The following is a 21,503-nucleotide window of genomic DNA, read 5'->3' as shown; positions in this document are numbered from 1 at the left end:
ACCCGTTTGACCCAAAACCATGGAAAAGCTGAAATGCACAGGATCCTTGAAATAGGGATTGCCAAGCAAAGATGCGTTTTGTATAAACAGCCACATTCATCATTGCGCCCCCCTTCCCCTCGCGTATCTCTTTATTTCAACACTTCTTTTGCCGAAGAGAAACATGGTTTTTGGATCAACTTTGATGACGTAGTGCCAGACACAACTTTGGTCTTTGATTGCGTATAACTTCATTTCACGAAATTCATTGTACGGGAATAACTCTCACGTCTAAGTCCTCCCGTTTTGTATTACTTATATAGAGCCTTTGGGTGAATTAGTAGCTATATTTTTCGCCCATCGCTTTGTTTTAAGTTGTTCCTTCTAAAGCTGGACTGCTGCTATTCTCAGCACCGTGTTCGTTGGGATCTAACGTATAGCCTCTCAAAGAAGTCAAATATGGAGAACCCTTCAGAAGATTCCCTGCAAACAGCTGCTCCACGGGCACCGATCACTGCACAGCGCAGATTGAACACCCATCTGCAAGAGCAAATGCCAAAGCCATGTATGCACAATAATCACTAGTCTAATAGAAACTTGCATAAATCCACAATCCAAAATCTATTAATGGATCCATCTTAACATCCTATCTTAGGTTTGAGTGTTTTAATTCGTCTTAACATCCTACCTCAGTTTTGCACTAGGAGAGTTTTAGTTTGTTGTTAATTTCATAAATCCATCGCTAAGATAGATATATGGTTAGTGTTACTATTAAATGCGAATAACCTGTATTAGTTTTGCTATGGGTTTCTCATCTAGATTTAGCAAGAGCTCTGGAATCAGTGGATCCAGAGCACATAAATGGGTCAACTGATCATAATAACAACGGCATGAGCGTTCTTCAACAACATGTGGCGTTTTTCGATAAAGACAATGACGGAATTATTTATCCTTGTGATACATACAAAGGTAGATCATTTTACATCTGATTTCTTCCACTCTTTCCCATTTTCCAGTAAAGTTCAGCTCTGGTATTGTGCCTCACATACCAGCCTGCTGGTTCTTTCTAAGTTTATAGACAGTACTAAATTGCTTTATTCTGCCTTTACCACTGAACTGGACAGCCTTACTTTAGAAATTTAATGCCTGATTAGAGCAATGGCTTTAATTTGTATGTCTGTCTAGTTATCGCTTGTTTTTTTCGCAGAATTGAGCTTGAATTTGAACTTGCAGGCTTTCGTGCCATAGGGTTTAACGTACCCATTTCGCTTTTCTTTGCGGTTGTTGTCAACTTAGCCTTCGGCTACTATACTCTTCCTGTAAGTATATTGCTGAAAGTAATTTTACCGCAAAAGGCTCGCATGTTGTTAGAGATAGCTAATTATTTTTGCATGAATACGGTTAAGTGAATCAAGTTTAGTTAACTAGTATTTTTATGTAAAGTTGAATTTAGTGCGGGGTTGTATGTTAAATTATTTTAAGCAAATCGAAAAAGTATAAATGTATTTTAGCTAATTCATTATAATCATCAAATTTTGTGTAATCAAAATCGAAAGAGTTTAAATACCTCTTAGCTCATTCATTGTAATCATAAAATGATGAATGGTAAAGGTTATTGCATTTGTAAATTATTTATATTATTTTATACATTACCCTTTGCCTTTCCAACGCATGTATTATATATTTGACTAATGACATTTCATCATATAGTTTTTCTCTGACCCAGTATTGATGTTCGGTGGTCAGGGATGGATACCATCACTGAAATTTCCTATATACGTTGAGAACATCCACAGAGCAAAGCATGGAAGCGACACAGAGAGCTATGACACTGAAGGGAGGTTCGATCCTGCCAAGTTTGATGCCATCTTCAGCAAATACGCTCTAAAACATCAAGACAAACTCACATTCCGGGAGATCCAGTGCATGCTTAAAGGAAATAGGAATTCAAATGACCCTATTGGATGGTAAGCTCTAGTGTCACGGTTGTTTTCGTTTTCATTTCATTTTTTTCCCCTGTACCCGTGAAGGGTGAAAATAATCCGATTTATCACATTTGAGCTGCCCCAGGTTGGTAGCTGAGCTGGAATGGCTCCCCCTGTATTTCATCGCCAAGAACAAGCATGGTCTTTTGGAGAAAGAAACCATAAGAAGATTGTTCGACGGCAGCCTGTTTGAAACACTGGCAAAACAAAATTCATGTCGCAAAAGGCACTAAACGTCTAATAGCAAAGTAATATAATGTAGGAACAAGACAATAAAGGCAGGTCGTTTGCACAGGACGAAGGGACAACGAAATTCCTCTACGAAGTTGATAACTAAAACAAGGACAAAAAATAAAACAGTAATTTCTGGTGTGGCTCGGAAGATAGCAATGTTCCAAACTTATTGGAAATTGGTAATTGTTAACAACGAAATAGACATATGTTGCAAGTGTGGCTGCTAGATATTGGTATAAGTTATAGAAATAAACGTGTGTGCTCATCGAACTACTTGGATGGATTGGCATATTCGTTTATATATCTACATCTAGATGTCGAACACATTGGATCAATGTTTTCCTCGTAACATTTATATTTTATTTATGATAAAATAGAATAAAAGTCCGAGTTTTATAAAATTTGACAAGGCTAAAAGTGTCGACAAATTTACAAAAGAGCCAGGAAAAAATTGATCTCAAAAACATACATATTTGTTTATGTTTATATTTATATTTGTAAATTTATATTTTTATTATCGGTGTTGAATGAAATACTTTATATTTTAATGTGATTATCATATTGAGACAATCTTCGTCATAATGCGACATTGGACCACGTTTGAGACAATAATTATTTTTCATATTGAAAAAATGTTTGTCACAATGTGACATTAACTAATGGTTGACCCTAGTTAACCATGGTTGACCTTCGTTGAAAAATATTAAACCAAAGGGACTAATATTATAAAGCTAAGATATATAAACCCTAAGATAAATATTATAAACACTAAAATAAACATGGCTGACTATGGTTGACCATGTTTGATTTTCATATTGAGACAATCCTTATCACAATGTGACATTGGACCATGGTTGACCATGATTGATTTTAAAATTGAGAGAATCTTTGTCATAATGCGACATTGGACCCTAGTTGACCATGGCTGACCATGATTGACAATTGTTCAAGATGATTGATTTTCATATTGAGACAATCCATGTCAGAATGCGACTTTGGACCAAGGTTGAGCATGGTTCTCACAATGTGATGTTCGACCATAGGGATTAATATTATAAACCCAAGGTATATAAACCCTAAGATAAATATTGTAAACACTAAAATAAGCATGGTTCACCAGGATTTACCATGATTGGCTATAATTGACCATGGTTGACCATGATTGGTACTATAAATCCAAGGGAATAATAAAACTGTTAGGTCCCTATACTACTAGTGTAAGCCCTTATTGTTATTAGTACAACCCCTTTATTATATTGTTGTGTCTATGTAGTCCCCATATTGTTATTATTGTGCCCCATAGAAGCCCACTATTGTTATTATTGTGCCCTTGAATTATTATTTTTATACCGGCTCTCATTATATTATGACCCATTAGACTCCTATATATAGAAATAAGGTCTTGTCATTTGTATCATCCAAGAATTGTTCATTTGTGTAATGTAAAGGAGGTTTCCCCCTCGAAGAGGCTTATTTTGAAGGCGTGTATCTATATTTTCTATCTTTTTGTGAGCTAGTTTCATAACATTTGATATCAGAGCTTTGCATTCTAGGGTTTTTCTGCTCCAAATAGATCGTCATGGAATTTTCGCTATAACATTTTTTCTAGATCTGAAATTACAGAGTTACAGTCGTTTCAGTATCGAGCTCCTAAAATCAAGAAAAGGCGATATGAGGAAGTTTGATGGGAAGGATCTAGTAAATTGGATACTACAGATGGAGCAATATTTTGATCTACATGAGGTGCAACTATTACAAAAGGTACGTATTGCATCTTCATATTTAGAACCAGATCAATTTTTATGGTATAAAGGGATTTGTTATCATAAACCACTTGTTACGTGGTCAATTTTCACGGACGAGATGATAGCACATTATGAGAATACAAAGAGAAACACCTTCTTTAGCCAATTTATAAATCTCAAACAAAAAGGTTGAATGGAAGAGAACATTGAGGACTTTCAAAAATTGATTATAAAGGTAAATAATATTCTAGAGAAGCAAAGGATTGATGTCTTCATAGGGACTTTAAAGGATAACATTCAACATGAGGTTCATCTTTGGGAACCTGAATCATCGGAGAAGGCATTTAGGTTGACAAGAAAAATTGAGAGAGAAATTACAGAAACAAACAATTCCACCACTCATGACTATAATTATGGAAGTGTTTTTTCTCCTATCCTTCCACAACCTACAAGGTTTACACCACAACAATTGGAAGAAAAAAGAGAAAAAGGGCTTTGTTACAATTATGATAGAAAATACACTAAAGGTCATAAGTGTGTTGAGAAGAAATTATTTTACATAAATTATGAAGAGGAGGAAGAAAAGGATCAAGGAAAATCAAAAGAAGAGGATATACACCAAGAACCAACCCCAAAGAAAGAAGAAATGAATCTGACCATATCTTGTAAAGAATTGACAAGAATTACCACTCCTCAAACTCTAAAGATAGAAGGACATATCACGAAGAAAAAAGTTCAATAAGTGAAAGATAACATCGAGAAAGAAGAAATGAATCCAATCATATCGTGTAATTCATTCGACGAAATTACCACTCCTCAAACTATAAAGGGAGAAGAACATATCAAGAAGAAAAATGTTGAAGAAGTGAAAGATCACATCGAGCATCAAGAAATGAATTCGGCCATATCTTGTAATGCATTAGAAGAAATTTCCACTCCTCAAACTCTCAATATAGAAGGACATATCGAGAAGAAAAAGATTCAAGGAGTGAAAGATCAAATCGAGCATCAACAACAAGTTCTCCAACTTTTAAAGGACAACACCAATTTGGTGCAGAATTGAATGAAACAACAGACAGATCAACATCGCATTGAAAGAAATTGTGATGTAGGTGATTGGGTATTTTTATGGATACATATCAAGCAAGATATTTATGAGAAGGAAATGTTGGGAATACTACATGCACTTGAGAAATGGTGACCTTACCTAATGGGAAGACACTTCAAGGTAAAAATGGATCATGATAGTCTTAAATACTTTTGAGAACAAAGATTATCTTTAGAAGGACAGAAAAAATGGGTCACAAATATGTTAGGTTATGACTTTGAAATCATCTACAAAAAATGGAAGCCAAATGTTGTTGCAGATTCACTCTCAAGAAAGGACGAGGATGTGGAAGCATTGCTTTGTGTTATTTCTATTATCCACCTAGATTGGATAAACGAAGCAAGGGATGAATGGAAGAAGGACGAAGAAGTGTGGCCACTCATTCAAAAGTTGCTGAAGATCTTAGTTCAAACAATATTGCGAGAACTTGACGAGGAAGGAAAAATCATATTGGAACCTGGAGCAGTCACAGAAACAAGAACCCGACAACTACAAAATCGATCAATTTCAGAGTATCTCATCAAGTGGAAGAACTTACCCACTAAAGATTCCACATGGGAGGACAAGAATTTTATACAGAAGCATCAAGAACTACTCAAGCGTTGAGGACAACACTTTTTGAAGGAAAGGGGCATGTTAGGTCCCTGTACTGCTAGTGTAACCCCTTATTGTTATTAGTACAACTCCCTTATTATATTGTTGTGCCCATTTAGTCCCCATATTGTTATTATTGGGCCCCATAGAAGCCCACTATTGTTATTATTATACCCTTACATTATTATTGTTATGTCGTCTCTTATTATATTATGACCCCTTAGACTCCTATATAGAGAAAGGAGGTCTTTTCATTTGTATCATCCAAGAATTATTCATTTGTGTAATGTAAAGGAGGTTTCCCCCTCTAAGAGGTTTATTTTTAAGGCGTTTATCTATCTTTTCTATCTTTTTGTGAGCTGGTTTCATAATAAAAACCAAGGGATTAATACTAAAATGCCAAGGGATTATGAACCCAAGGGAATATCATTAAACCAAAGGACTAATATTATAAACCCAAGGTATATAAACTCTAAGATAAATATTGTAAACACTAAAATAAACATGGTTGACCATGGTTTATTTTCACATAGAGACAATCCTTATCACAATGCGACGCTAGACCATGGTTTACCATGCTTAACCATAGTCAATTTTCATATCAAGACAATTTTTGTCACAATGTGACATTCAGCCATGGTTGAACATGATTGACTGTGGATGACCATGTTTGAGTTTTTAAAACATATTTGACCATGCTTGACGAATGTTGATTATGAATGACCATCGTTGACCATGATTATCATATTGAGGCAATCTTTGTCATAATGAGATGTTGGACCATGGTTGAGACAATGATTGGTTTCCATATTGAAACAATGATTGTCACAATGTGAGGGTGACTAATGGTTGGCCCTGATTAAGCATGGTTGACCAAAACTGATTGTATTGTTGGCATTATGATGCATATGTTGTCCTTGATGGGAACTCACTTGTAACAGAACAAGTATATGGTAACTATATGAATCCACAGGTTTTTTCAGAGGTGACAGAGTGACGGAACAAAATAAGAGAATGATGGTACAAAGGTTCACATATCAGAATCAGAAGTTTGATAAAGGTGAATATTTCAAGATCTGTACGTGAGTTCGTCAAGCCCAAGTCGCGTATAAACACAAGTAAAAAGAAGCAAAGTCATGTACATTCTGGCACACGAATTTAATAATACCAAGGGTCCTTACCATGTTATTAGCCCACAATATTGAGTGCATTAGTGATTACTTGATCCCGTTAAAGGTTACCACCGCCACTAGTGTAGTTTTGACTCATGGTATTGGTTAAGGCTCTAACTATATAAGGAGGTGAAGATCAAAGTGCTAAGTGTGCATGTGAAAGGGTTTTTGCTGAATACATCAATCTAAGGTATATTTGCATTGTAAGTGCCATAGATGAAACACAGATCTAGAATAGTTATGCACTGATGAATAAAATGATGGATTAGGATCGTGAGACCTGAAATGACTTTCCATTGTATGATATGCTCATGGATTGACTAGACCTAAGTATTGACACATGTTTTTATCTCTGAATATTATGATATGGATCTTTCTGAAGTTCTGAAGAGATGCACAATTTTAGGTCAAAATTTGCAGATCTGTACGCAGGTTGGTCTCAGTTAAGTCGCGTTTACACGTGGGTTCGTTTCTTCAAAGTAACATACATAAAGGAAGGTTTTCTGTTCATAAATGACTGTTCAACCTGATCGGTGTTGCTGTATCTCTACTGTATATCAATGATGTCCTCATGTTGATCTAGATTGAGTGATAATGTCTGGAGTATAATTGATTGAATGACGAAGTTGAATTTGGTTACATGTTGATTGATTGAAAAGATTATTGATACTGCTAACTGTATGAGGGTTATGTAAGCTAACAAAATATTTCAAAATAACTCTGGTCAACTATGTGTCTGGATTCAGAATTACAGATTTTTAGTATATTGAGATATGTACACAGGTTTCTCTACAGGAAAGCATGTATACATGTGGGTTGCCTTAAGTGAAGTAGCATATAAATGTTGGCATATGAATGACCAGGGTTGCAGTTGATTCTGTATGTTGATGCAGTATTCTAAGTTTAGTAATGTGTTTTAGTTACAGTGATCTCATTGTTCTGTTTGAATTAAGTTGGTGTTTGCTTCAGTTGATCTACAAGTTGTGATGTATTAAAGCAGGTGGATACAATCCGAAAATTTACGAAACATGGTCCATGGATGTTGCTGAGGGTTGGAGCCTTCAATGAGGAAGTCAAAGCTTCCTGTCAGTAGTATCTGGTAATCATATCAGGGGGTTGGATCTCCCTTATAGTAGGCACTGGAGAATGAGTGAAGGTTGTAGCCTTTAGCAGGTGTGTCCCTTCGTACTGGCATGAGTATGCACTAGTACAAGAATATAAGAAGCTTTTGATATTAATAAGTTTGAAGACTTAGATGACAATAGTGATGGTTTTCTCCCACATTGGGTTTCCACCTTAAATCCTGGTGTTCATGTGCATTTCTTATGTGCGATACTTTATTATGTTCTTACTGCTTATCAAATGCCTGATAAATCTCTTACATTCTAGTTTAATTTTAACACATAAAGAATTAGTTGTTTTACAAGTTTACTAAGCACACACTAGCTTCTTTTACACAAGTTGCGTACATACGTGAGTTGGGTTCTGTAAAGTCGCACACATATTTCAAAAAAGGAAATTATTATTGTGAGTTTTTAAAATACTCATTCACCCCCCTTGTGAGTATTTTCCCAACATGTATAAAACATGGTTGACATTAGTTGAATAATATTAAACCAATTGGACTAATATTATAAAGCCAAGGTGTATAAACCCTAAGATAAATATTATCAAAAACTAAAATAGACATGGTTGACTATGGTTGATTTTCATATTGAGACAATCCTTGTCACAAGATGTTGTACCATGGTTGACCATGATTTATTTTCAAATCACGAGAATCTTTCTGAAAATGCAGCATTGGACCCTAGTCCGTGATTGACGATGGTTCATGATGGTTGATTTTCATATTCAGACAATATGTGTGAGAATGTGATGTTGGACCAAGGTTTCCCATTTTTGTCACAATGTGACGTTGGACCATGAGACAATCTTTGACACAATGTGACCATGGTTGATTTTCATATTGAGGCAATCCTTGTCGAAATGTGGCATTTGACCATGGTTGAGCATGGTTGGCTATGATTGACAATGGTCGACCATGATAGATATTATAAACCAAAGGGAGTAATAAACCCAAGGGATTGATATTATAAACCAAAGGGAATAATTTAGCCAAAGGATTAATACTAAAACCCCAAGGGATTATGAACCCAAGTGAATAATATTAAACCCAAGGGACTAATATTATAAACCCAATGTATATGAACCCTAAGATAAATTTTGTAAACACTAAAATAAACATGGTTTCCCATGATTGACGATGGTTGTTTATGATTGACCATGGTTGACCATGATTGATATTATAAACCTAAGGGATTGCTATTACAAACCCAAGGGAATAATTAACTGAAGGGATTAATACTAAAACCCTAAGTGATTATGAACCCAAGAGAATATCATTAAACCCAAGAGACTAATATTATAAACCCAGGGTATATAAACCCTAAGTTATATATTGTAAACACTAAAATAAAAATGGCAGACCATGGTTTATTTTCATTTCGAGACAATCATTGTCACAATGCAATGCTACACCATGGTTGACATGGTTAACCATAGTTGATTTTCATATCAAGACATTTTTTGTCACAATGTGATGTTTTATCATGGTTGAGCATGATTGTGGATGACCATGTTTGACTTTATAAAACATGGTTGACCATGATTGACCAAAGTTGACCATGATTGACCATCGTTGACCATGATATCATATTGAGACAATCATTGTCATAATGTGACATTGGAACATGGTTGAGACAATGATTGATTTTGATATTGAATCAATCATTATCACAATGTGACATTGGCCAACGGTTGACCCTGATTAATCATAGTTGAACACAATTGATTTTATAAACATGGTTGACCATGGTTGATTTTCATATTGAGACAATACTTTTCACAATGTGACTTTGGACTATGGTTGACCATGATTTATTTTCAAATCAAAAGAATCTTTGGCACAATACGACATTGTACCAAGGTTGACCATGTTTGATACTCATATTAAGAGAATATTTGTCATAGTGAGACATTGGACCATGGTTTATTATGATTGACCATGATTAACCATGGTTGACTATGGTTTACCATAGTTGACCATGATTCATAATAAACATAAAGGAATAATATTAAACACTATTAATATGAACCCTTATAACAATAAACCCTTGGAATATGGACCATGGTTGACCATGATTGACGATGGTTCACGATGGTTGATTTTCATATTGAGACAGTATGTGTCAGAATTCAATGTTTGACCAAGGTTGACCATGGTTGTCACAATGTGACGATCGACCATAGGTACTAACATTATAAACCCAAGGTATATAAACCTTAAGATAAATATTGTAAACACTAAAATAAACATGGTTTACCATGATTGATGTTCTAAACCCAAGGGATTGATATTATAAACTCAAGGGAATAATAAAACCAAGGAATTAATACTAAAACCCCAATGGATTATCAACCCAAGAGATTAATATTATAAACCCAAAGTATATAAACCCTAAGATAAATATTGGAAATACTAAAATAAACATGGTTGGCCATGGTTGATTTTCATATAGAGACAATGCTTGTGACAATGTGATGTTGGACCATGGTTGACCATGCTTAACCATGATTGATTTTCATATCAAGACAATTTTTGTCACAATGCGACGTTCGACCATGATTGAACATGATTGACAATGGATGACCATGTTTGAATTTATAAAACATGTTTAACCATGCTTGAGTAAGGTTGACCATGATTGACCATCGTTGACCATGATTATCATATTGTGACAATCTTTTTCATAATGCAACGCTGGACCATGGTTGAGACAATTATTGATTTTCATATTGAAATAGTCATTATGACAATGCGATGTTGGCTAATGGTTGGCCCCGATTAACCATGGCTGACCAAAATTGATTTTATAAGACATGGTTGACCTTCATTGAAGAATATTAAACCAAAGGGAATAATATTATAAATCCAAGGTATGTAAACCAAGATAAATATTATAAACACTAAAATAAACATGGTTTACCATGGCTTATTTTCATATTGAGACAATCCTTGTCACAATGTGATGTTGGACCATGCTTTACCATGATTGATTTTCAAATCAAGAGAATCTTTATCACAATGCGACATTGGACCTTGGTTGACCATGATTGATGATGATTCATGGTGGTTGATTTTCCTATTGAGACAATCTATGTTAGAATGCGACGTTGGACTAATGTTGACAATGGTTGTCACAATGTGACGTTGGACCATGAGATAATCTTTGACACAATGTGACCATGGTTGACCATGGTTGATTTTCATATTAAGACAATCTTTGTCGAAATGCGACATTTAGCCATGGCGATGGTTGGCCATGGTTGGCTATGATTGACCATGGTTGACCATGATAGATATTATAAACCAAACAAAATAATTAGCCCGAGGGATTAATAGTATAAACCCAAGCGATTATGAACCCAAGTGAATAATATTAAACTCAAAGGATTAATATTATAAACCTAAGGTATATAAACCCTGAGATAAATATTGTAAACACTAAAATAAACATGGTTTCCCATGATTGATGAGGGTTGGCTATGATTGACCATGGTTGACCATGACTGATATTATAAATCCAAGAGATTATTATTATAAACCCAAAGGATTAATACTAAAACCCCAAGGGAATATTATTAAACCAAAGGGATTAATATTATAAACACAAGGTATATAAACCCTAATATAAACATTGTAAATACTAAAATAAACATGATTTACCATGGTTGATTTTCATATAGAGACAATCCTTGTGATAATGCGACACTGGATCACAATTAACCATGCTTAACCATGGTTGATTTTCATATCAAGACAATTTTTGTCACAATGTGACATTTGACCATGGTTGAGCATGATTGACCATGCATGACAATTCTTGACTTTACAAAACATGGTTGGCAATGCTTGACAAGTGTTGACCATGATTGACCATCGTTGACTATGATTGACCATCGTTGACCATGATTGACCATCGTTGGACCATGTTTGAGACAATGATTGATTTTCATATTGAAGGAATATTTGTCACAATGCGACGTTGGCCAATGGTTGACCTTGATTAACCATGGTTGACCACGATTGATTTTATAAAACATGGTTGCCCTTTGTTGAATAATATTAAACCAAAGGGACTAATATTATAAAGCAAAGGTATAGAAACCCTAAGATAAATATTATAAACACTAAAATAAACATGGTTGACCATGGTTAATTTTCATATTGAGAAAATCCTTGTTACAATGTGACATTCTACCATGGTTGACCATGATTGATTTTCAAATCGAGAGAATATTACCACCATGCGACATTGGACCATGGTTGACCATGTTTGATTCTCATATTGAGACAATATTTGTCACAATACGATGTTGGACCATGGTTTAATTTATAAACATGCCACGGTTGACCATGATTGGCCATGATTAACCATGGTTGACTATGGTTTACCATAGTTGACAATGATTGATAATAAACCTAAAGGAATAATATTAAACGCTAGGAATATGAATCCTTATATCAATAAACCGAGGGGATTCATATTATAAAACCAAGAAAAGAATAAACTCAATGGATAAAAATTATAAACCCAAGGTATATAAACCCTAAGATAAATATTCTAAACCCTAAAATAAACATGACTGAACATGTTTGATTTCCATATTGAGACAATCCTTGTGACAATGTGATGTTGGACCATGGTTGACCATGATTGAGTTTCATATCAAGATAATCTTTGTCACAACGAGGCATTGGACCATAGTTGACCATGGATGATTTCCATATATAGACAATATTCGTCACAATGCGACATTTGACCATGGTTGACCATGATTGATATTATAAACCCAAGGAAATAATAAACCTAAGGGATTGATATTGTAAATCCAATGAAATAGTAAACCCAAGGCATTAATAGTAAAACCCCAAGGGATTATGAATCCAAGGGAATAATATTAAAAACAATGGACTAATATTATAAACCCAAGGTATATAAACTCTAATACAAATACTATACATTCTAAAAGAAACATGATTGACCATGATTCATTTTCATATTGAGACAATATTTGTCGCAATGTGACGTTGGACAATGGTTGACCATCGTCGAGCACGATTAATTTTCATATTTCACAATGCAGTGTTGGACCATGGTTGATTTCCATATTTGATAAAGTATTTGTCAACCATGGTAAACCACAATGAACCATGATTTTTTTTATGGTTTACAATATTTACCTTAGGGTTTATATAACTTACGTTTATAATATTAATCCCTTGTGTTTAATTTATTCCCATGGCTTTATAATCCCTTGGGTTTATTATTCCCTTAAGTTTATATATCAATCCCTTCGGTCTATTAATCTAAGAGTTCATATTCCTAAGGAATAATATTATTCATAGCATTTATAATAATAATAATAATAACTATTTCAATATAAACATTACAAATATTGTAAAATTTATTTATCGTAAAACTTCTTTTATTACGAATATTAAAATAAATTACCATATTTATTAAAACATAATATCCAATATTATTTAGGGAAAGTTAATTCCTAAATCTAAATCGTATATTTCACGAATATATTTATTTTATGCACAAAGTCAAACTTTTCTACCAATCCAATTGTTGCCACTATTTCACACGCCTCAGTGTGTCTCGGAAGACTCAAACCCACGTTACTTAAGGCACAAATAATGAACCATACCACTTGAGCTAAGTTCCTTTCACACACACACACACACACACACACACACACACATATATATATATCTGATAATATTTATTAATATTAATGCTATTAATATCAATTTTTTTTTTTTTTTTAACAAATTCAGTTGCTATATTAATGGCTGAAAAAGAGAGGGGTCAGAGCTCCTGTGATACATTAGATACCACTGGCAGCTTGGATTAGGGGACTTACAAAATAGGGATTTCTCCTTGATCCTTTTTCTGCTTGTTCTACTTCTAAAATTACCTGAGCTACTATAACTTCTTACATATTGGAGCAACCAAAATTTACATTTGCAAAACATTTTTAATCTATTTCAATGTGACTAATTTTCCTTGCGGTGGATTCCTCCGGATTTTGATCTGGTTCTGCCTGCTTAGCACTTGAGGAACTAGGGGTTGCCTAGTTTCGCTTATCCATCATACACTGTAGGATTAAAATCGACTCTCCAGCATGACTGCATCGGTTTGACAAATGGTTGAACTGTTCATGAAGAGAGGCGACCCTATGCAGGAAGAGGTTGATTTCAGCTCAGTATTTATCATTGATGATGCGATTCTGGTCTTCAATTCTTGTCTCCAAGATCCTCTGCTGATTCTCCAAGATTCGCTGCTGAGCCCTGACTTCATCTAACTCAACTTGTAGGTCCGTGCAGTGCAGACAACCCTCATTGTGTGCCATATCTGCAAGGGGTGAATGAGATAAGGAGCGGGTGTGGATGAAAGTTGAAACAGCGCCGGGGACAGAAGGGATGGAAGCAACAAACCACGAAATTGGGCACTTGATGGGCTGAAACTGCCTGGAGACGCAGACAATCAAACGGATAAACCAAAATAGGACTGACCAGAGGGTCAGAACGCTACAAAGAGGATAGAGGTTATCTCTGAGGTAGAAGTGAAGGAACAAAGAACAATACATCACACGAAAAATCGCCAGAGAACAGGAACGCTTGGAAGCAATGACACACTTAGCGCTGATGAAATAGGAAAGGTGAAGAAATATAGGGGGCAGCTGAAGAGAGGAGGGGTGGGAAAGGGGGCCAATCATGGGATGGAGGAGGGGTCCTTGCTGGAAGATTGGGGAAATGTCTTGGAGGATCCCTAAATCGGATCTTAGGGGATGTCTGTCGGCTAAGATGTTGAGATTATCAAAATTAATGCGTGTTTTTTGGATACCATATCTTGTCGAAATCCTGCTGCAGTAAGCTATCCCGTTGACATTGCGAGGAGCATGATTCGCATCGATTCTATCATTGTTTTTGTGCTTGACGCTAATGAGATTATTTGTAGTCATGGCAATGGTTGGTAAGTCTCCTTGGAGTTGCAGCTTAGGATGCCAACTAGCCTTCCACACGCACTATTGACACGGTCATCTGCCCTCCTATTAAGGTTACGAAGAATATGGTGATATTGAATGTCATCCATTGCTGATGCAGAATCTGATTGTGCCTGTTTATTTGCTAGAGAAGGGTGTTGGGAGAGCTCTGCTGATGGACCATTAAGCGAATGACAATAGAGGAGTCCCCAAATACCTTCGTCTTCTTTATTCCGAGTTTGCCTAACTGAGTTAGGCCCTAGAACAGAGCTAATGCTTCAGCTATATTATTTGAAACCTTCCCTAGGCCCCACTCATAATGGAGAATGCACTCTCCATTGGCGTTAAAAATCAGCCCTCCTGCTCCAGCTGTATTAGGATTTGATTTGGATGCCTCGTCAAAGAACAGATAAAAGGAGTTGCAGTTTTGTATCAAGTTGGCGAACTCCTCTTCTTTTAATCTAACTCTCCATGAGCTGACTTCTACTTTGCTATGTGCCTCCCTCTTGCTAGCTTCCTGTGCATTATGATTTTTTTCCAGAATGTAACTTATGAAATCTCGCTCCTCTACACTATATTTTGTTGCATTGATCTTTCTAGTGGTGTTGATTGAGATAGTTTCCAGAGCAAGGGTTTTGGCTTTGTTGTAGATTATTCGTGTATTTGAGCTCTTGTCTTGGAAAAATTTTCTATTTCTAGCTAGCCAGATTCGCCATAGCAAAGTGTGGGGGAGAGTGTTCCATACTCTCTTCACCAAGTTGCTTCTTTTTTCTTTCCAGGGGCAACATTTTCTCCATTTGTAGATTGTCTCTGCTATGGTGTGCTGAGGTTCCCAGTTTAAATTACCTGTGGAGGACATCTTTTCCCAACAATCAACAGCGAAGGGGCATTCTATGAATAGATGATGCATCGTTTCCTTGGCCTTGCAACAGTTGGGGCATCTGGATGCAGGGAAAATTTTAAGAACCCCCCCAAATTTACATGTATAATAAATGGGCGAATCTCCATGGTATATAGGAAAAATGGAAGGCAATTTTATCAATAATATGATATGTATATATAATTTTTTGGAGAATCTCTCACCTGGCATGGCGAATATTTTACTCAATTATAAAATCTTGTGTTGATTGAATACACAAATGAAATCATTGCATTTCTTTAAAATATCTTTTGAAATAAAAATTACCGAAATTACATATCGATAACCTAGTGGGTGTAGGATAAAATTCACCCGTGCCATTCACAGAAAGCATGAGAAAAAACCTAATACTATATATAAAACCAAGAAAAATTCAAATTCATCACTTCAAGGGACCTCGTAACCACCCTGCCAATACACATGTATGTTCCTGTTTGCAATTAGAAAAATTACCCAAATTACAATCTGTTTACTCCAGCATATGTTGGAAAGTTATAGAAGGATTAGCCCTGGATTTGTTTCAGTTTAAAACAGAAGTACACAAATATACATGTCCAATGTTTATGCTTTAACCATTCACCTTAAGATGTTTTTACAATATAATTTCCTAAGTCTATTTAATATCTTCATTATCATAAAAGCCAACCTATATCCATCTTAACTCCAAATCTACCACTCTTAGGGGGATGAAATCTATTTATCCCTCTGAGCACTTGGTAGACCCAGAATTAAGATGGATATAAGATGATAGAATTTCCCCTTTAAATAGTCTATGCTCACATGAATACCATGGTATTACCATGGGTCAATACCATGGGTTATCATAAACCTGGAGCTTAAAAATTACTATTAGTAATTTATAAAAAGTAATAAAATTAATAGTTGATTTTTATTTTATTTTTTATTTTAACCAAGCTAAAATGTTTAACATACATTAAATTACACATCCAATTTTACTCTTGATCGGATCAAATATTTTTTCACTCTATGCTAGTTTGCATATCACGATATTTGATACCTCTCGGGGGTTAGTAGATCCAGAGTAAAGATGGATCTATGTTGGTTTAATTCCCCTATTTAAATAGGCTACATTCCAGGTGAATACCATGGGTCAATACCATGTGCCATTTTGGTGAATACCATGGGTCAATACCATGTGCCATTTTTATTTTTATTAATACTAATATCAAGGTTAATAATGTTTTTTTGCATGGTATTAATAACAATCTAGTCCATAGTATTTGTCCCATAGTATTTTACCCATAGGTTTCACCTAAATATAATGCATTTTTTGAGTGTTCATAAATATAAGGTGACTTATTGAGTAAATATAAAAAATGTTTTATTTGTGTACCATACCTCTCATTTATTTATATTTTTATTAATTTACCATACTTCTTTTACAAATATGGTATTTGGCCCATAGGATTCACTTAAATAAAACCTCTTTCTTGAGCCTTCATAAATAGAACGAGGGTTATGGACTAAATATAAAAAGAGGTTTTATTTATTTACCATGCGTCTAGTTTATTTATATTTTTATTTATTTACCATACCTTTTGAGTAAGTATAAAAAGATGTTTTATTTATTTACCATACCTCCACTTTACTTATATTTTTAATTTTTACACCCTTTCATGTATATAAGGTGACTTATGGAGTAAATATAAAAAATGTTTTATTTATTTACCATACCTCTCATTTATTTATATTTTTATTAATTTACCATACCCCTTTTATAAATATGGTATTTGGGCCTTTGGCCCATAGGATCCACTTAAATAAAACCTATTCTTGAAAATGGGTGAATGGATTCACTTAAATAAAACCTATTCTTGAAAATGGGCCAATGGGAGGTTGTAACTCCTAATTTCAAGGGCTAAATTTACCTTTTTTACCCTCTCCCTTAAAATAAGGTGGGCTATTTGAGGTGATTCGTAAAAATGTACTATGATACAAAATATTCGCCCACTAAAAATTTAAAACCCCTTAATTTCCCCAAAGGGCGAACATTCGCCCCTAAAATGTTCTGTTTGGATGGGCCATTAATGGCTCTTCTTTTTAGATTCTCTGCTGTTAAGATTTTTCCTTTCAGCAGAAGCCATATAAAAAATTTTATTTTTGGAGGAGCCTCTATTCACCAAACAATTTTCCAGTGGTTCCACAAACTCATCTGAAAGGTACTGTTGCAAAGATATTGATGGCCTGCTCTGATTGTATAGTTTGTTCCTGTTGGGTCCCAACGAAAACCATCCATTTCACCTTCCTTGATGGGAGCCTCATTGTGGAGGAGCATCTTCAGGTAGCTGAGGTTAGGATCTAAAGCATTGGGGATTTCAGGGAAGGACCAACTAGTCCAGACATGGGAATGAGGATCCCAACTAGAAATTTGAGCCAGATGATGGATACCTCTATTATTGAAAAATTTGATGACAGGGATGGCCTCTTTATGCATGATCAAGGGTTGTTGGCCCAAAATTTTGTCAGTTTCAAATTTAATGCTAGTTCCCCCGCCTGGAACTTTCGAAATATTTTGAATCATAAGAGGAAGGGCCTTCTTGCATAATCTCCAGATTTTAGTGGAGTCTCTGTTGGGGATATTGGAGTCAAGGAGTTGATGTCTGGGGAAGTTTAGGTATTTGACCTCCAGCACTTTTTTTCACCACGATGAAGGTCCTGTAATTAATCTCCATACAATTTTCACACCAAAGGCCAGATTTAAGAACTTTGGTGATCTAATACCAAGAACTCCTCTATCTTGGGTTTGAATAACATGCTTCCAGCTGACTAAATTAAACTTGCTTTTATCATTCTTCCCCCCTTGCCAAAGGAAGTGGCAAAGTGCAACTTCCAATTTATGGTGAAAAATAGCAAGAGCTTGATATAGAGAAAAACGATAGAGGGGAAGCGAAGTGATACATGATTTAAGGAGAATGAGCCTGCCTGCTAGGTTGAGCCACATTGTTCCCCATTGCTGCACTTTCCTCTTTACCTTTTCTATGATTCCGTTCCAAGTTTCAACCTTCAAAGGCCCCAAGCTCACTGGCATGCCCAGATAGGAAAAGTGGGTCCATTCCAGATTGCATGTGACACCAAATATGTTTGCAATGTTGTGGATAACCTGAATTGAAGTGTTCCATCCGTAAATACAGCTTTTGAGCTTATTGACCAGGCCTCCGGAGTACCCCATAAATTGTTCAAGAAGTTTCTTGAATCTCCTTGCTATTGTGGTGGAGGATCCCCCAATTAATAAGGTATCATCAGCAAACTGTGAGTGGTTAATGTTCTTTTCTCCATTCCCAAATTTGATACCGGTTATAAGGCCCATTCTCCGATTGTGGTCCAGTGCTTGACTGAAAGATTCTGCCATGAGGATGAAGAGGTAGGGAGAGAGGGGACAGCCCTGTTTGAGCCCCCGGGAAGATCAGAATGCTTCACCTGGCCTACCGTTGATCAGAGGGGAGATACAGGGCCTAGATATGCAAGCAACAATAATATTAATGAAGGGGGTCTCGAAGCCCATCTTTTTTAGGACAACAATAAGGAAGGAGTGCCTTACTCTATCGAAGGCATTCGCCAAGTCAAGCTTTAGGACAAATCCTTTCTCTTTCCTGGATAAACTCGAGTGGATGGATTCTTGAACAAGAAGGATGGAGTCTGTGATATGTCTGTTGGGCAGAAAACCTCCTTGGTTTTCAGATATCAAGGAGGGAAGAAGGGGTTTGAGTCTGGTAGCTAAAATTTTGGATAGAATTTTGTAGGAAGAATTGCAGAGGGAAATGGGTCGGAATCTGGAAAAAGAAGAGGGCCGATTTTCCTTAGGTATGAGGGCAAGAAAGGTGGAGTTGGTGTATCCTCCTAATTTCCCTTTTCTTTGCACCCAACGAATCATCTTTGTCAAGTCCTTTTTTATCAGAGTCCAGAACTCCCCGAAGAAGCATATTGGGAATCCGTCAGGCCCTGGCACCTTATCAGGGTGCAAGCTCCAGATTACTATTTTAATTTCCTCTTCTTCAATTTCTTTGTTAAGGTTGTTGTTCATCTCCTTAGTGACTCCTTTGGGCAGATGCTAGAGCAAGTCGAAATAGTCTTCTGCCCCTTTAATTTCAGTTAGGAGGTCCCTATAGTGCTTGGAGGCAGCACTCCTTATGGTTTCTTGAGTACTGTGCTGATTTCCCTCGCTGTCCAAGATTGTGCTTACATTGTTCCTGAGCTTTCGAGCAGTGGCCTATTTGTGGAAGTAGGCTATATTTTTATCTCCCCCCTGAAGCCATAGTTGCCTAGATTTTAAAAGCCACTTGATTTCTTCCTCCCTATTAATATGGCTCAATTGTGCATATAAAACACTTTCTTGCTCTTTGTTTTGCTGCGATAATCCATGTTCTTCAATCCTTGTCTGCACATCTTCTAGTTTGCTTTTGACTTTCTTTTTAGTCTCTTCTGGCTCATAATAGCTATCCTTGGCCCAATATTTTAGAACCTGTTTGGTTCTTTTTAATTTAGTCTCCCAAATAAAGCATGGTGAACCTTCCACATGCCGGTTCCAGGCCTTCTGGAAAATTTCTCTTGCTGCAGGTATCCGATTCCAGAGAGGACTGTATTTAAAAGGGATAAGGCCAAGAGGGCAGTGGGTTTCCAAAGTCAAAGTGATGGGGTAGTGGTCAGAGGCAGAAGTATTGAGGATGTTAGCATATCCTATAGAGAAAGAGGAGAGGAACGAGATATTGACTAGAAATCTATCTAGTCTTTCCATTATGTTGCCGATGTCAATCCTGCGATTACTCCAGGTATATCTCCGATTTTTGGGTATAAAATCTACTAATTCATGCTCCTGGATGATGGTCTCCAGATGGCCTCTGAAGGGATTTGGAGCGAAGGTTCCTCCCATTTTTCATTGGCATGAAGAATCAGATTGAAGTCACCTGCAACTATAATATTAGTATTTTGTTCCCCATCAATGCTTGCCTTCAAATCATCCCAACAGATTTCCTTTTCTCTGTAATGGTTGGAAACATAAACATTATATATGGTCACTCTTTGATTGCCTGTTCTGCTGCCAAGAGTGGTTCTGATCCAGTTCTGGTGGGGGTTTGTTGAAGTGCATACCCATTTACTGTTGTCCCAAATGGTGACAATTCCTCCGGAGGCTCCTCTAGATTCGTTGATGCTTCGTAGGTACTGTCTCTACTGGTCTATAATTTTTCTCATTTCTTGCTGATCTTGTTTTGTCTCCTATATCAACATGATTTTTGGCTTTTTGTTGTGGATTAGATCTTTGAGGGCAGCTGTTTTAGAGGGGTGCCCTAATCCCCTGCTGTTCCAAGAAAGGATTTTCATCATGATGCATTGGGCATGCAGAGAGGTGCTCGCCTCTCTTAGTATTTGACACTTGTCTCTTTTTCTTGGTGCCCAAGGATGAAGGACTCTATTGGAGTTTGTGTGCCCATGGCTATGTCCATCTGGGCATTCTCATCCCTGTGTTGCTTGGCTGATTTTCTGCCCGGTCCCTGTTTTTTATATGTATCACTGGTTGCTCCATGTTCTTTGGAAGAGCTTCTGGTAATCTTTGATTAAAGGGGCTCAATGGGGGTCTGAGAAGAGATGGCTTGGGGTAGATGGGGGTCTGGGGGCTTAGAGGAGGGATTTTCAAGG

General features: G+C 36.3%; 1 protein-coding gene across 1 annotated transcript; it reads left to right on the top strand.

The window, feature by feature from the left end:
- Positions 1–438: 438 nt before the first annotated feature.
- LOC149223573 (peroxygenase-like) lies at positions 439–2,197 on the top strand. Its single transcript, XM_089387936.1, has 5 exons — positions 439–544; positions 799–948; positions 1,213–1,298; positions 1,726–1,946; positions 2,050–2,197. Exons 1-5 carry the CDS (start codon positions 439–441, stop codon positions 2,195–2,197), a joined length of 711 nt encoding a protein of 236 aa, XP_089244062.1.
- The last annotated feature ends 19,306 nt before the right edge of the window (positions 2,198–21,503 follow it).

The sequence above is a fragment of the Pinus tabuliformis genome, chromosome Q, assembly GCF_031772625.1.
Source record: "Pinus tabuliformis cultivar Carrire ecotype Pingquan chromosome Q, CPIR1, whole genome shotgun sequence".
In the NCBI taxonomy this organism is placed as follows: domain Eukaryota; kingdom Viridiplantae; phylum Streptophyta; class Pinopsida; order Pinales; family Pinaceae; genus Pinus; species Pinus tabuliformis.
The sequence above is the reverse complement of the archived record's forward strand: the minus strand, read 5'-3'. Positions and strand labels throughout refer to the sequence as shown.